Source organism: Hibiscus syriacus, unplaced genomic scaffold (genome assembly GCF_006381635.1).
Source record: "Hibiscus syriacus cultivar Baekdansim isolate YM2019G1 unplaced genomic scaffold, ASM638163v2 tig00006753_pilon, whole genome shotgun sequence".
Lineage (NCBI taxonomy): Eukaryota > Viridiplantae > Streptophyta > Magnoliopsida > Malvales > Malvaceae > Hibiscus > Hibiscus syriacus.
The window spans coordinates 216,224-233,070 of record NW_024062111.1 but is presented as its reverse complement, the minus strand read 5'-3'; the positions used below and the strand labels follow the sequence as shown (position 1 = coordinate 233,070).

The following is a 16,847-nucleotide window of genomic DNA, read 5'->3' as shown; positions in this document are numbered from 1 at the left end:
TGGTCTTATCAAAACATGTCAGAATGAATACAATATAGTGGCACAAGTTCCTGATAGCCCAGATGTCTTTTGAAAATTCATTAAGATATGTGTGAAGCTGTCTGATGAGTCGGGAAGGAATGGAAGAGCCATTTATTATCTAGCAAGAATTCGTTGATTGCAAGATCCAATACCTACCAATCCAAGAGGCATGATGTGCTTTGGTATGGACTACCCAAAGGCTTAGGCAATATATTACTACTAGGTCAATCTCTAGACTCAATTCACTAGAGTTCTTGGTACAGTCACCAACATTGACTAGAAGAATGTCTCAATAGCAAGTGTTGTTATCGAAGCTGACATTGTGTATATGAGCCAAAAGACGATTAAAAGGAATGACATAATAAATTCTCTAGCAAAACAGGCATCAGATGATGATGAGTCCCTGGGTTTTAATTTTTTAGATAAGGATTTATTGAGCATCTTTAGAATAAATTAAGCATGCAATGAATCATGGAATCTTTAATGGGGCATCCAATGCTTTGGGATGAGAATTTGGAGCAGTGGTGATTTCTTCAGAAAATGTATGTTCATTGCATAAGCAGACCAAAGTTCTTTTGGATTGACAATATGTAGTATTTGAGGCTTGCGATTTAGAGATAAGAAGAGTCGTGAAATAAAATTTAAGTGCTTAAAGCATGTGAAAGTTCCTCGTAGTAATCTTTCAAGTATGAGATGAAGTAAAGATAAGACAAAGCGGATGTGCTCAAGCTCAGTATAATTAGTTGAACTTCGTTGAAGAGGTTAAAAACCATCTATCATGGACAGCTGTGTCAGAAGCAGATGGTACAAGCTTATGATAAGAAGTTCATCTAATAGAAGTATGAGAGGATGATCTAGTGTTTGAAACGATCTTGTCAATTCATAAGATTTCTGTGGGAAATGATGCCTAATTGGGAAACAACCATGCGTTGTCAATGAGGTCATTTTCGGAGGGTGTTGTTGAATTAAGTAATCCAATAAATTTAGATTCAGATTTAGAAGAATTACACTTGAAGAAAAGAAAAGAAAAAAAATAAGAGAGAAAAAAAAGAAAAAAGAAAAGAAAAAAGTAAAAATGAAAAAAGAAATAATGATAAACAAGAAAAGAAAAAGATAGAAAAATAAAAATAAGAAAAAATGAGAGAAATAAAAAAAAAAAAAAAATTGAATGAGGGTTTAAGACGAGAATCCGAAAAGGTCGTCTTGAAAAAATGAAGGATTTGAGTTGAAAACCTGAAAGAGCGGCTCAAATGCATTTGATATCAGACATCTGGCATTTAAACCCTCTCAAAGTTCGGTACTTTGGGATGAATTTCATAGCTGCAACATTTTGACAATGTCTAAAGTCTTTAGATAAAAGCTTGTCTCTAGCTTCGGGGTTGTATCCATTTAATTAATTAGAGAGCCTGATACTTTGAGAGGAGCTTCATATCTACAGGCATTTCGGCAACATTTGATATCTTTTGGATAGAGACTTACCTCAGTGCTCCAAATTATCAAGTTGATTGGTTCAGGAACATTCATGCTAATGATGTTTTAGACATCTGACTTTATTTCTTGATTTTATCCTTTCTATGATTGCCACGACTTTGTAAAATTCTAATTTTATCATTTCAAACCCCAATTTTGTTCATTTACAAGAATCTTATAAGTATATCACATAATTCAAAAGAAAACAAAAGATTTCTTTGGTATTACTTTGAGCTAATCTTTTAAAAACAAAAGATTCTTGGTATTACTTTGAGCTAATCTTTTAAAGTGTGGGGAATCCAAAGTAGCCCAAAACCTTGACACTCGTGTTCATTTGTAAAAGAGTCTATGTCAATAAAAGATATATGATAAGAATTCATGAGGACAACTATTCAATCCCCATCAAAGATATTTTTTCAAGATGTTTTCATCTAGGGCAAATAAATAAGATGATTTCTCAAGAATGATAGAGATTCTTGAAGTTGGTGACGCTTATTCTGTCTTAAATAAAAATGCAAGGGGAAGGAGACATTCTTTGATTCTTGGAAAAATGAAGTCTGACAGGTCATAAGACTCAAGACTAAAAATTTTCACACTTCTTTGTGACATCATCAATAACTGACCAAGAAGCATGCAACTACCTTAGTAAGAAAGGGACATGTATTGTTTTAGGATTTTCTGGCATCTCAAGTCATAACAAATGTTTAGGGCATTCTTTTCCTAGATGTATTGATCACTTGTTTGAGCAAGTTTGAAAATAAGAAGTTTTGATAATCATGATCAAGAACTTCAAATGTACCCACATTGGGGCATGACCAAAGACCCAAATCATGTGGGGATAACAAGATTCAAATCAATAATGTATTAAGAATAAACCTCGATGCTCAAAGTATCAGGGGCAAAATATATAGACAATAAGAGCTTACTTTGAAAAATAAACAATTCATGCTTTGGCAGAAAATTCTTGAAGAAACAACTCTAATATAACAATTGGGTTAGAGATGAAAAGCATCAAGATCATGTATCTGACTACAACAAGAATTAAAGAGAACATTTCTTCTGATATTTTCATGAAGAAACAAAAGCAAGATGAGAGAGAAGACATGGCGACATAACCTGATGATATTGTTCTTCAAAGAATGCTTGATTGAACTGACAAATCACCGTGCTAATGTTGGAGTAAGCTCTAGCCAAGATTGATTAAGTGAAGGAAGATCTAGTTCTCCACTTTGAAATCAAAGGAAAATGAAACAACATTTTTATCCATGAGAACATCATTTGCATAAGAAAATACATTGCATTTAGACACATTTAATTATATTCATATTTTCATAAATAGACGCATGATCATTCATAGATCTTCTAAAGAACGAAGAAGATTTGTGGCATCAAGACATCGAGAAGAGGAAGTCACAATTCAAACCTCAAATAGAGAAAATCATGTTTGGAGTGGCAGAACCTCAAGAGTGGAGAAACCCAACAAAAGAATCATTACTTTAAAGTGGGGCATAGTACCTAATCATTATGATATTTTCATATGATACTCATGGAAAATGAGAAAGCGATTTTCAAAGCTTCTAATTCAGTACGAAAATTTTTATCTCACTTGATATTGTTTTTCAAATTTTGTCTCACTTGAGATAATCTTACTTAAGATACGAACTTCTGAGACTGTTTTTCTTAAAAACAATTTTTTATCTCACTTGAGATATTTCCTCTTGAAATATGAATTGTGAAATTATTTCATTCATAATTTTTGTCTCACTTGAGACAATTTCCCTTTTAAACACAAATATTGAAATTGTTTCTCTCAAAACAAAATTGATCTTACTTGATATTATTTTTCTTAGAACCAATTTCATCTCGCTTGAGACAATTTTCCCTTGAAGCACAACTTTTGGAATTGTTTCACTTAAAACAAGATTTATCTCACTTGAGATTGTTTTTCTTAAAATCAATTTTTTTCTCGCTTGAGACAGTTTTCCCTTAGAATACAAAATTGAAATTGTTCACTCAAAACCAAATTTTATCTCACCTGAGATAGATTCTCTTGAAATAAATTTCTTATCCAAATGTTGCATATTTGACAGGAATTCCAAAGTTAGCAAAGATTTCACATTTCCCTGTTGAAGAAGATTTCAGCAAAGAATTAGTCCACTTTTCAATCTTTGAAAACGTGGATCTCAGCAATGATTCGAAGACCTTTGGGCCAATACCTCCAGGTATTTCAAATACAATTGTTACTAACATATGATAATCTTTTTACATATTCAAAACCATCACAGAAGGAGGTGGATCAACATTTTCAATGGAATGGTTCATAATGAGAAGAACTCATCTGAAGAATGATAAGAAGTTCATAATAAGAAGAACCTTTTCAACATTTTGCTCGAATCTATCGCAGCATGAGATAGATCAGGATCAATATATTGATCAAATCCATCTCGGAAGAAGGTGGATCATGATTTCTAATAGAAGAGTTCGTAATGAGAAGAACTCATCCAAAGAAGGAGAAGAAGTTCATAATGAGAAGAACTTGTTCGACCTTTTGCTCGAATCCATCATATAAAGAGGTGGATTAACATTTCCAATGGAAATTTTATAATGAGAAGAACTCGTCTGAAGAGTGAGAAGAAGTTTATAAAGAAAATATTGTTCAACCTCAACAGTTGCCTTTAAAAATGAGTGAATAGTACATAATCAAAAGAACTTAGAGCATAAAGATTTCGGGTGGCCAAGCTGGATAAAATTGGTGATTTATGCCTTCGGTTCATTCTCATTTCATAATAATGAGCGAATAGGGGTAGATGTAATCACCAATTTTACCCCAAAAAATTGGTAATTATAGTTATACCCTACTGCCACCAAATCCTAGTAGCTACCATCTACTTAGCTCCATGTCCTGTCACCTACCGCCTGACTGCACCAGCACCAAGCCAGCCTCGTCAACATCCACAAAACAAAATAGATATAGAATATGTCATTTTTTCACTTTTAAGAGGTATAAAAACCCCAATCACAGTGTAAAAAAAGTTTTCCCCAATTTTTTGTTTCTCTCCAGAAAGCAAAGAGAGCATTGTAAAATATCGGTTCCCATTTTTCTTTTCAATACCAATATAGCAACAATATAATGAAGGTTTTCTTTTTCACTTATCTTTCGGGTAACCATATTTTTATTTCTAAATCCAAGCAAAAAAGTGGTAGAAATAGAGAGAATAGAGAGGGTTAGCTATCGTTGTCTTAATCGAATAGGGCCTTGTCGGAGTCAAACCGTCAGGATTTGTCGAGCACTAGGGTCACCGTCGAGTTCGGGGAGTTGATCGGTCATTTTTGGCGATGGTTTAGGGGGTCGATTTGGCTCTCAGGACCCTTGGGTTCGGGTTTTAGAAGATGAAGAAGTGTCTTGGGTGTGTCGTCATATCAGCCCGACCACCGATGTTGGTGGTCAGTAAGGTTTTGAGGTCGACTTACGTCCATAGCCATTGGCGTTGAGAGCGAATTGTGGTGTCGTCGTAGTGGGTCATGGGTTTCGGGTTAAAAATTTGGTGAGAAGAATAAGCTTTCGAGGTTTCTTATGAGGTCGTATGGTCCCCCTCGGCCGGGTGGAAGATCGGTATGAGCGATGAGGCCATCGTTGCTTGGTGGCTGGCGAAGAGTGGCCCTTGGGTATTTGGGGTTGGTTGCCGCTCGTGAGGAAGAAAAGTTGAGGAAGATGAAAGTTAGGTTTATGTTTAGGTGTTTAGATTAATATTAGGATATATTTAGACTTTTTGGGTTAATCACGTTATGGTCCCCCCAAAGTTTTACGTGTTTTATATTTTGGGCCCTACTTTAAGGGTTAATTCCCTTTTGGTCCCTTTAGTTTTGGTGCATTTTTCTATTTTGGTCACTAATGCCTTGTTCTTTTTTATTCATTTTTCTACTTTGTCATTCTGTTTGCTTTTATTTTATTTGGTCACTTTATTATTATTATATGTTATATTTTGTTCACTGCTTTTTATTTTATTTGTTTCGAACATGATGCATCAATTTCACTATTTTCTGTTTATTGATATTATTCGAACCGACCTTATGGTGACCCGATCCGGGGTATGATCCATATTATTATGGTCCAGACTTTGTTAACATCTAACTGCTAACCACAACTGCTAAAAATTTATTGTTATTATTCGAACCGACCTTGTGGTGACTCGATCCAGGATATGATCTATATTATTATGATTCGGACTTTGTTAACAACTAACCACTAACTTGTTATTTATTTATTTATTTATTTTATGTTCGAACCATAGTGCGATCTTGCGATGACTTACCCCGGGTATGACTCGCATTATTTACGGTATGGGTTAAAAATTAAAATTAACACTAACATTTTATTTTTAGTTCTCATTTTTTTATTTAATTTTATGCACCTTTAAATTTATGCCTTTATTTTTTTCTTTATTTAATTTTAGTCCTTACACTTTATTTGCTTTAATTTTTTATCTTTTATTTTGTCCCCTATTTTTCAGCATTTAATTTCAGTCCTTTAATTATTGCACTTTAGTTCATGTTTATTTTATTTTAGTCCCATGAATATATATATATATATGCATGTTTCATATTTATATCATATTGAGTGCCTTATTTTGTTATCTTGCAATTTGGTCCTTATGTTATTTATGATTTTATTTTATTTGAGCACTTATATTTGTGTGATACTTATTTTTCGGTCTTTGCTTTTTATTGTGTTTATATTTCTTCCATTCTAGTTTAAACTTTCATCATCTAGCATGATTAATTAAATTTGGATAAATTGTCTTAATTTCTTATTTTGGTCGAATCAAATTATATAATCTCGAATTCTTGGGAGAAATTATATTCTTTTTATTTCAGTTAGAAAAAGAAATATTCGTCCAAAAGTATTTTAGCGATATTTTCTCTTTGATTGGAATATAGGAATATTTTCTATTTCTCCTTAGAACTTTTTGTTAAATAAAAATTGGTTGCATGGGCATTTGGATAATAGGATCGTAACTTAAATGTATATTGAATTCTTAGATCTCCACTATTAAAATCAATTTATAATCAATGGGGTACTAATTTTGGGCGTTGTGGGGGTGCTTATCCTTCCCCACGCGTAATCGACCCTCGAACCCCTTTGTTATTACTAAAAAAGAATGAATTTTTGGTTACACATAGATTAGTGCATCTTTTAAAATGATATTTTCTTAAAACTCTTTTGAAAAATGGTTTATGGATATTCGACCTACCTGAACCCAAAAGGTCGATGATGACTCTAAAACATTTATTTTAAAAAAAAAATCAAATTTTTCACAAACAAGTCGAGACACGTCGTATCGCCGAAAATCGATTACGACATTTTAGATTCTTCAATCCCCCTTCCCTAAGCGGCCTGTTAAAGATACCAATCCAGTTTACGTTCAACAGATCACCATTGATAGATACATCGGTAATTACGTTCCCCTTGGTTTTTGCAATACAGAAAAGACTTGGAAGCTTACTTTTAACGTGCATTCATCACACCAAAAATTTCCCTAAAACAAAAGAGACATCCTCGTTCAATTAGCCACTTCGTCGTGCTTAATATTTTTGAGAATCCCTTTTCACATTTTCGAGACCCCTTTTAGATCATCGCACTTTATTTCCCAATCTTGCTCACAGTATATATATGTTAAATCCAAGGAGAGCACAGTAAAATAATACTTCTTGTATTGATAAAAAAATAATGTTTACATAAGATGTACATATATAGCGTCAGATTTTACTAACTAGCTAACAAATTAATAACTTCTACAACTAATTGTAACAAACTAAACTAATCATAACACTCCTCTTCAAGTTGGTAGTTGAAGTATATTTTCAGCTCCCAACTTAGATAACAAAACATTATGCGGTTGCACTCCCAAAGCCTTTGTCATAATGTCAGCAAGTCGATTTCCTGATGCTACGTGCTCTGTTTGAATATTTCCTTCTAATATCTTGTCTCTCATAAAATGGCAGTTAATCTCTCTGTGTTTAGTCCTTCATATTAAACTGGGTTTGCTGCGATTTGCAAAGCAGCTTTATTGTCACACTAGAGAATAATTGTCTTCAGATTACTTTTTCCAAGTTCCAGTAATAACCCTTTTAACCAAACTATTTCTGCCATTGTCATTGCCATGCTTCTATATCTGCTTCTGCAGATGATCGAGCAGTGATGTTTTGCTTCTTTGATTCCAAGATATCAAAGATTCACCAAACTTAATAGAAAAACCTGTAATATACTTTCTAGTCATCAAACAAGAGGCCCATTCTATATCACAGTAAGCCTTCAATTGATGATCCTTAGCTTGTTTCAACAGAATTCCACAACCTGGTTCTTTCTTGATTTATCTTAGCACCTTAAATGCAGCTTCCGTGTGAGATTTCTTTGGTTGCTGCATAAATTGGCTAAGATAATGACCTATGTATGTAATATCTGGTCTTGTCTGAGTTAGATAGATTAGTCTTCCAATCAATCGTTTAAACAACCCCTTCTCTGATTCTAGAACCGTATCATCATTGTTCTACTGTAATTCAGACCATAATCTGCAGTGGTAAGCTTCCAGTGTTGTTCCATGGGGGTATCATTCGGTTTTGCACCCCCAAGACCAGTATACTCTCTATCAATTCTAAGGCATACTTCCTTTGATTTAAAAGTATTCCTTCTTTTGATCTAAGTATTTCAAAACCCAAGAAAAAAACGTTAATTCCCCCAAATCCTTCATCTTGAAATTCAGATTCAAGATGCCTTTTAACTCCTCGATCATCACAAATCATTACCAGTTAACATATCATATTAAATAAACAAAATGAAAAATTTTAAAATTTGTCACATTAGTATTTATGTTAATTTTTTAACGAACCAAAATGAAACAAAACATAATATTAAGTATGATTTTTAAAAATTAATAATTAAATGACCAAAACAAAATAAAAGTGATAGTTAAAATACTAAACATGGAATTTACCCATAACTAAGTTTGGTTATCCTCGGCATATAGAATGCTATCAATTTATGCCATGTATGCATTATTTTTATTTCCTTTTATGGACAACGACTAAATCTCTTTATTTCCTTTTATGGACGACGACTAAATCTCTTTGACAACGCTCCCACTCAAAAAAACCAAAAATCCCTTCACATCTTTTCTTTCCATCCGTCCGATAAAGGACAAAAACTAAATCATGACCAGTTGCAGGTGAACTGGACCACACACCAATATTCTCACCTCCAACCAGGAACCATTCAAGGGGAAAAAACCTACCTTTATATTCGTCACATCTTCGGCAACTTCTTTGCTGCACCTCTTCTCTCCCACCATTCAATATCTTATAATCTCTTTCATTTCCCAAAGGAAAACAAATCCCTCGCTTTAATTTTTTTTTTATTTTTAATTTAGATATGGCAGGAACTGGGGTTGTTGCTGTTTATGGTAATGGGGCAATGACCGAGACCCACACCAAATCCCCTTTCTCAGTAAAAGTGGGGCTAGCCCAGATGCTCCGGGGAGGGGTCATAATGGATGTGGTCACCCCCGGACAAGCACGTATCGCTGAAGAAGCCGGAGCCTGTGCCGTCATGGCTCTCGAACGAGTCCCCGCTGATATCCGAGCCCAAGGTGGCGTCGCTCGAATGAGTGACCCACAACTCATCAAGGAAATTAAGCAAGCTGTTACCATCCCCGTCATGGCCAAGGCCCGTATTGGTCATTTCGTTGAGGCCCAGATCCTGGAAGCCATTGGCATCGATTATGTTGACGAGAGCGAAGTTCTTACCCCCGCCGACGAAGAGAACCATATCAACAAACATAACTTTCGGGTCCCTTTCGTCTGCGGCTGTCGGAATTTGGGCGAAGCGCTTCGGAGGATCCGAGAAGGAGCTGCTATGATTCGAACCAAAGGGGAAGCTGGGACCGGCAACATCGTCGAAGCCGTTAGGCACGTGAGATCCGTGATGGGAGACATTAGGGTGCTTAGGAACATGGATGATGATGAGGTGTTCACCTTCGCCAAGAAAATCCAGTCTCCCTATGATTTGGTAATGCAGACAAAGCAGCTGGGAAGGTTGCCGGTGGTTCACTTCGCCGCAGGTGGAGTAGCGACGCCGGCTGACGCAGCGCTGATGATGCAGTTGGGTTGTGATGGAGTGTTTGTGGGGTCTGGGGTTTTCAAGAGCGGTGACCCGGCTAGACGTGCCCGGGCTATTGTTCAGGCCGTCACACATTACAGTGACCCTGAGGTCCTTGCGGAAGTTAGCTGTGGTCTTGGTGAGGCTATGGTTGGTATTAATTTGAATGATAAGAATGTGGAGAGGTTCGCTGCTCGGTCTGATTAGTATATTTCAAGCTTTTCGGGCTTCTTTGGGGGTGAGAGATTCATTTCTTTAATTAACATTAACATTAAACTTTGATTATATCATAGATTTAAATTGCGGTTGCTGTCACATATTCAGTTGTCTTTATCATGGTTGCCGCACACGCTGCTGTTGCTGTCATTACGAGTAATTATGAATAACAGTTTCAGATGACACCTTTACTGTTATATAATTATCTTTATTCCGATAGCGGACCGCAATTTAAATCCTGATTATATAGTGTATTTGATTTTGATTATGGAAGTGTTTTACAATAGTTGCAGTTTGATGTTCTGTTGTGTATTCTTTTAACTTTCAAGTAATTTCGAAGTAGTGATTGATAGCTAAATGCGGATATCATAACATGCTTTGGGAGTGATACAGTATAGTTTGAGCTTAGAAATGTGAACTCATTTGTTATTCTTTGACGATATGAATGATGTTGTTTTATGTTGTAAGATTAAAACAAAGTGAAGAACAGTTGACTTTCCTGTTTCATAATTTCCAATTGTGAACATAATTTGATGATTATTTGGACTGCATCTTTTCATCATGGTCTATGGTAAGAAATTCAGAGTAGTTGTAGTTTGATGTTGTGTTATCGTATACTTTGTTTAAGTAGGGATTTATAGTGAGAAGCGGACACTGTAATTACATGCTTCGGTAGTGATATAAGTATATGTAGCTCCTGATTCTGATGTTAGCTTTTTTTTACTCCAATGCATTAGCATTTTCTTGTAACATCAGCAGTGATCATTGCTATCACATGCAGTAATTGTTTCCGACCATTGAACTCACCGCCGAGAGTATGATGATTGTTTTGGGCTTTTGCAGGAATCCTTTGGTCATGCAACTACAATCACCTGCTTAATTTGCACTCTTTCCGATTATTCAAGTCAAGTCTTTCTTACAGCAAGATGTCATTTTATGTCATAATGTTGATTAAGTGACCTATTATTATGTAGCGCTACCTCTTTCATTTTCTAAAATTAGATCTCTAAGATTTCTAGGAATTAAATAACTCATCTTTGCATTCTGCAACTAAAATGTAACCTTTTTATCAATTAGGCCTGCAGAAACTTTACCTGCGTTTTCAGGTGGTATTCGTGCATGTGCCTTTGCTGGTTATCAAATTTTCTTTTGTTTCATATTCGGTTGCATTCTGCAATTGGCTTTTGTTGGCCATTTATCTGCCTGGTTAGATGTTCATATGCATGATCATTTAACCCACAGAACATTGGATGATGACATATTCATACTTATCATTTGTGTTGATAGCCTTTGGGAAACATTTGATGATGAACTGAATTGGACTTGTAATTTTGACCCGAATTTAAAAATCGATCCATTCAAATTTGATTTGACAACTTTTGGGTCAAAATTAATACATGAGTGAGTATGTATTAGAAAAAATATATTGGATTGACCGGTTATGAATATATTTTTGAATTATGATGCAATAGTCACAATCACTAATAGTGATAACTGTGTATACAATATGATCATCATTATCCCACATTGTGAGTTTGAGATATGATTGATCGATTTATCCCTCACATAATAGAAAAATATCTTATGGCCACTTGATTGAGACTAAAAATGTATGATTATGCTCAAATAAATTGATATTAGATATCATATATTTGTTTCCATGATTATTCCATGGTTTGTGTCCAATGTTTCCATGATTTGTGTCTAATTTAGATACGAAAGAAAAAGATTTGATACATAAAAAATTCATCACACAAAGTTTATATATGTGGATCACGGTACCAAAATAAAAAATAAATCAAATACATAAGAAAGTAAATTAATCTTGAAATTAAAATAAAAAGGGAAATTTAAATGACATGAAAGAATAAATAAATACGGAATGTTTAATAAATAAAAAATGATAATAACATGCAAAAAAATAATTTAAAATAAAAATATGTTTTTAGAATGTTTAATTAAAAGAAAAAATAATTAGAGTTTTTTTTAAAAATAAACTAAAATTAAATCAAACATAACGAAAATAAATAAAAATAAAAAAATAATCATATTAAAAAACAAAAATATCTAACAAATTAAAAGAAGTTAATTAGGAAATAAATAAAAAAAAGATAAAGAAAAAAACAAATAAATATATGAGAAATCAAAGCAAATTAAAGAGTAAACTATAAGATTCAACTTTCGTTTAAGTTGTGTACATTTTTTCTCATTGAATTTAAAAAAACATAACATTTGGCCACTTTTATCCAATTTATTCACTTTTCCTCACTAACATATAGTCAAAATTTATGTAACTAAATATTTAAAAGTCGATAAAGTAAGTGGTCACATTTTAATTAAATAAATGAGCATAACCACATCTTAATGAAACAAAAACGAAAGTGGTCAATAATATGTTTTTTTGAATTTGACGAAGGAAAATGTATGAAATTTAAACGAAAGTGACCAATCTTATAATTTACCCAAAATTAAAAGAGAAAATCAAATTAAGAAAAAATCAAATAAATTAAAAAGATAAGGATAAAAGGTTAAAAGAAATACTAGAGACGTATTATTTTTTACCCATATGAATACACACGAATCTCAGAAATCTAGATCAAGTCATTTAATCATTTAATTGAATACAAAATCTAAAATTTAAAAATATCAATTTTTTCTATCTTCCAAGTTTTGGATCAAAAATCTATTTTCATTCAAGATCCTCATCGATTTTCATCAAAAAAAACCTTATGAAAGGTTAGATCTTTTTGAAGATTTATCTAAAATTTTTGTTCTTTGATCATCGTTTTCTCTCCTTCGATGGTTTTTCAAAAGCAAGGCCATAATCAACCAAAACGACAAGAACAAAAGCCATAAAAATTAAAAATATAACGAAAAAAATTACCTTTAAGTAAAATTTCACTTTTTTATTATTTGTATATTTTAAACTATAATTCTCAGGGTGACTCCCCCTCTTTCTTTTCCTCATCTCTTTTTCTTCCTATCTCAATTACATAAGATGAATATCTATTTGTAACTTCTAAAAATCTTAAAGAGAAAACTTTAGTATCATTTTTATTAATACTAAATACACAAATTAAAATAAAATAAATCTTACCATAAAAATAAGATCATAAATTATCCTAAATAAATAAAAGAAAGTTTAATTTAATTACAAATAATTAATAAAATAATTAAAATTTTATAATAAAAATAAATGTCTTGTATTGATACTAATGTCATCTGATACTTGACAATTAGTACTGCCAAATATATATATATTATTTACTATACTTGATGTCGTGTGATTAAGTATATATATATTTATGATATTTGATGTTGTATGATATTATGTATCATTATTATACTAGTATTTGATGTTAGATGAGATAATGTATTATAGTTGATTATCATACGATACTAGGTGAAAACTTAATAACCTATTGTTAATAAATGATTATGAAGATAAGTGATAGAGACATGAATTAATAGGTGATTGATACTCCTAGTTGTATTTAGATGAATGTTGATATGTATGATATCTATAAAATGGTAATGTTGTGTCATATAATACTCCTTAAAGTTGAGAAAATACGTTGAGCTTTGATATCTAGATATGGAAAAGATATATATTATAGATATATAGCTCAATATTTATACTTTATATGATTTACATGTTATGTTTGAAACCTATAAAATATGATAAATTGTATGTTTATCGTTGAGCTTTGTAAGTTTAGAGTTCAGCTTATTTGTGTGCAGGGGTTACAAGCTAAATCACGTAGAATAGTAACATCATCGATGGGGTCTAAGTGAGAATACCTTAATACAAAATGGCTATTTAGGTGAGCATGTAAGAGTTATATTTGATATCGAGTCAATTGGTAAATTATTTCAATATTTGTTTAATAATTAAAGGAGCTCTGAATGCCGTACAAATATTTCAATATGATATTTTTGGGTGTTTCCAATGACTGAATGTGAAACTCATCAACTCGTCGGAGATTTGTCATCAGATTAAGAATGTTACATGGTAGGTCTGGTTTAAGTTGGGTTTACCTTTCACCTTTGGACTGCGTGAATAGCATAATGAGTTTCAATCTGAGTATGAGCTGAGTCTTTTAAAAGCCGAATAAATGGATTCTAACAAATAAATTAAATATGACAATGAAGATAATTAAAATATAATATAAAATAAAAAAAACACCAGAAATATAAAATAATATGTAAAGATTCATAAATAATTTATTACTCATAAAACTTCATATAAAATTCTAACAAAAAAATATATTATAATACTACATTAAACAAGTATATTTATATTTTCTTCCTTTCTCCCTGTATTTCCTTTCTGTAAAACACGTCATATCCTAACAACTACTGATCTATGATACTAATGAATATTTTCTCTTTAATATATGCTATAGGTTTATCCAAAATGGTGATGAGATATCTTCAGCTGATTATAAGATATTCCTTATTATTGCTTTCAAAACTCTCAATCTAAAGAAAATTTCCAAGTACTCAACATTGCCTAAAGCTAGCAAAAATCAAAGATGATTATTGTAACGGCTTAAGCATTGAAGAGAGATGGTGAAGCATATGCCGTGTATTAAGTATTTTGCTTTGACTCAAATGCAATACTAATCCATTCAACATATCACGAGTGCACAACAACTGATCCATAATTCATTTGCAATTACACATGTATGGATCGAGGGATGTGTGGGGTATTTGTCTTTTGAAAATTTAAAATTATAATATATTTAAAAAATTATTTAAATTTATTTCCATCTTTTTATAAATTTATCCTTTCTTTAAATTTTAAAAATTTACTCATAACATAAAATAATGCGTCCCATCCGCATACGTATTCGTCTAACCTATAATTGAAAGGAGAAAAAACAATGATTTTGAACTAACAAATTAATACAAAGTCAACTCTATAAATTATCCTTTCTTTGTTTATTCTCTTGATCCCATCATATATGTGGGAGATGGTCTAAGCAGACTTATATGCTATTATGTTGTTTTAAAAGTACGGATAATGACTAACCACGAAAAACAGATGGATATATATAATACACACACAAAAAGAGTTTCAACTCTATTTGCAGATATTCCAAAACACATCACAACGCAGTGTGAACTGTAGTTACAACAGAACATGAAGGGAAAAGAAAAAAATGGTAGGATGATGTAAACGAACAAAGTTTAAGAAAGACATTACTTCATTTTTTTCATTAAAAATTTTAAATTATTTTCATATTTATTTATGTAATTATATATATTATTGATGTAATGTTCGTAAATACTAAATAAATATATATTGTGAAATGATGATGCAAAAAACATGGGTAAAGTATAGTAATGGTCACTGACATTTCTGAAGCTGCATTTAGGTCCCCAACATTTAAAACTTGCCATACAGTCCCCCAACATTTATTCCGTTTGCAATATGGTCCCCCAACTAAACCACAGTTAGAAAATTAGGATAATTATATAAATGGTCATTGAACTTTTCAGTCACTGAATTTAGGTCCCCCAACTTTTAAAACTTGCAAAACAGTCATCAATTTCATTCTAAACCCCAATTTCCAGTAATTCAATTTATTCTAAACCCTAATTCTAAAATACTTAATTAAATTCAATTATGTCAATTTATTATTATTTAATTTCATCTTATTTCATGTGATACGTTTTTATATAAATATAATAGTATAATTCTTATCTGTTGAAGAAATTTTTTAATTAAAAAAAGTAGTTAGGATATAGAGAGGTTGAAAATAATTCGAATTTTAAATTTATAAAAGGTATTTGACGTATAAATAAAAGTGTAAAACTACTCGGTTGACAACTTAACTATCTAGCCCTTTTTACTTTTGTCATCGTCTTTAAATTTATCAATCATACCACATAATTATTTAACTGTTCAACTAAGCCACTAGTCGTTACCAATTGATAAAATGATGATGGCAGTTAAAAGAATTGACATTATTATACATCCAGTCTTATTATTTATATAATCAATTTGGTCCTAAATTAAATAAATTTAATAAATTAATCATTTAATTAGGATCTGACATGTGTTAGCACATGATCATGACACGTCATTGGGACACATGTTACCACCTATTATTTATATATGCTATCAATTTGGTCCTAAATTAAATAAAATTTAATAAATTAATCATTTAATCAGGATCTGACATGTGTTAACACATGATCATGATATGTGTTATTGGTGACACATGTCACCTCCTAATTAGAAGAAAATTAAGTTACAAAGAAGTAAATTTAGGTCTTGGGCAAACTCAAACCTGAGAGTCACGCAAATGAAAGATACAGGGTGGAGCCACTAAGCTAACACCATCGTTTGTGTTAAGAGATATACAATAATACATATACTAATAGTAATGATCAATGCCAGAAAAAAAAAGAATAATTAAAATGGAAATAAGAATTTGAACTTCGGCAAAAATTTGAAAGCAATAAATGATGGAAAATATTATATTTTACAATAAAAAAATATTATATTTGATAAATTGTTTGATAGATTTAATATATTTTTAAATATTATTGATAAATATTTTAAAAGATAAATTTAAGATTTATATATTTTAAACTAAATTTAATAATTATTTTCATATTTATAATTCATGATTATATATAAATCTTAAGTTGAGTATTTCTAATATAATTAATAATTTAATTTCTTATTAAAATAAAATATTCAAAAAATATAAATGATTCAACATTAATATATGAATATATTTTATTTATACATCTAAATATAATATACATTATATAAATATATTTTTATTCGTTGTGTCTGTGCCTTGAACTCTTTCTTCAGCCTATATTACCTTAAATTGAAGTATTTTAGAATTTAATTGAAGTATTTTAGAATTTAGGGTTTAGAATAAAATTGAATTACTTTGGAAATTGGGGTTTAGAATGAATTGATGACTGTTTTGCAAGTTTTAAAAGTTGGGGACCTAAATTCAAG

At 31.6% G+C, this 16,847-nt stretch overlaps 1 protein-coding gene across 1 annotated transcript; it reads left to right on the top strand.

The window, feature by feature from the left end:
* Positions 1 to 8,902: 8,902 nt before the first annotated feature.
* LOC120201014 (probable pyridoxal 5'-phosphate synthase subunit PDX1) lies at positions 8,903 to 9,875 on the top strand. Its single transcript, XM_039201713.1, has one exon. It carries the CDS (start codon positions 8,918 to 8,920, stop codon positions 9,848 to 9,850), a length of 933 nt encoding a protein of 310 aa, XP_039057644.1. The 5' UTR covers positions 8,903 to 8,917; the 3' UTR covers positions 9,851 to 9,875.
* The last annotated feature ends 6,972 nt before the right edge of the window (positions 9,876 to 16,847 follow it).

What these genes read in the sequence shown, in the direction of transcription:
- LOC120201014 (XM_039201713.1), top strand. Translation starts at nt 8,918, where the DNA reads ATGGCAGGAACTGGGGTTGTTGCTGTTTATGGTAATGGGGCAATGACC.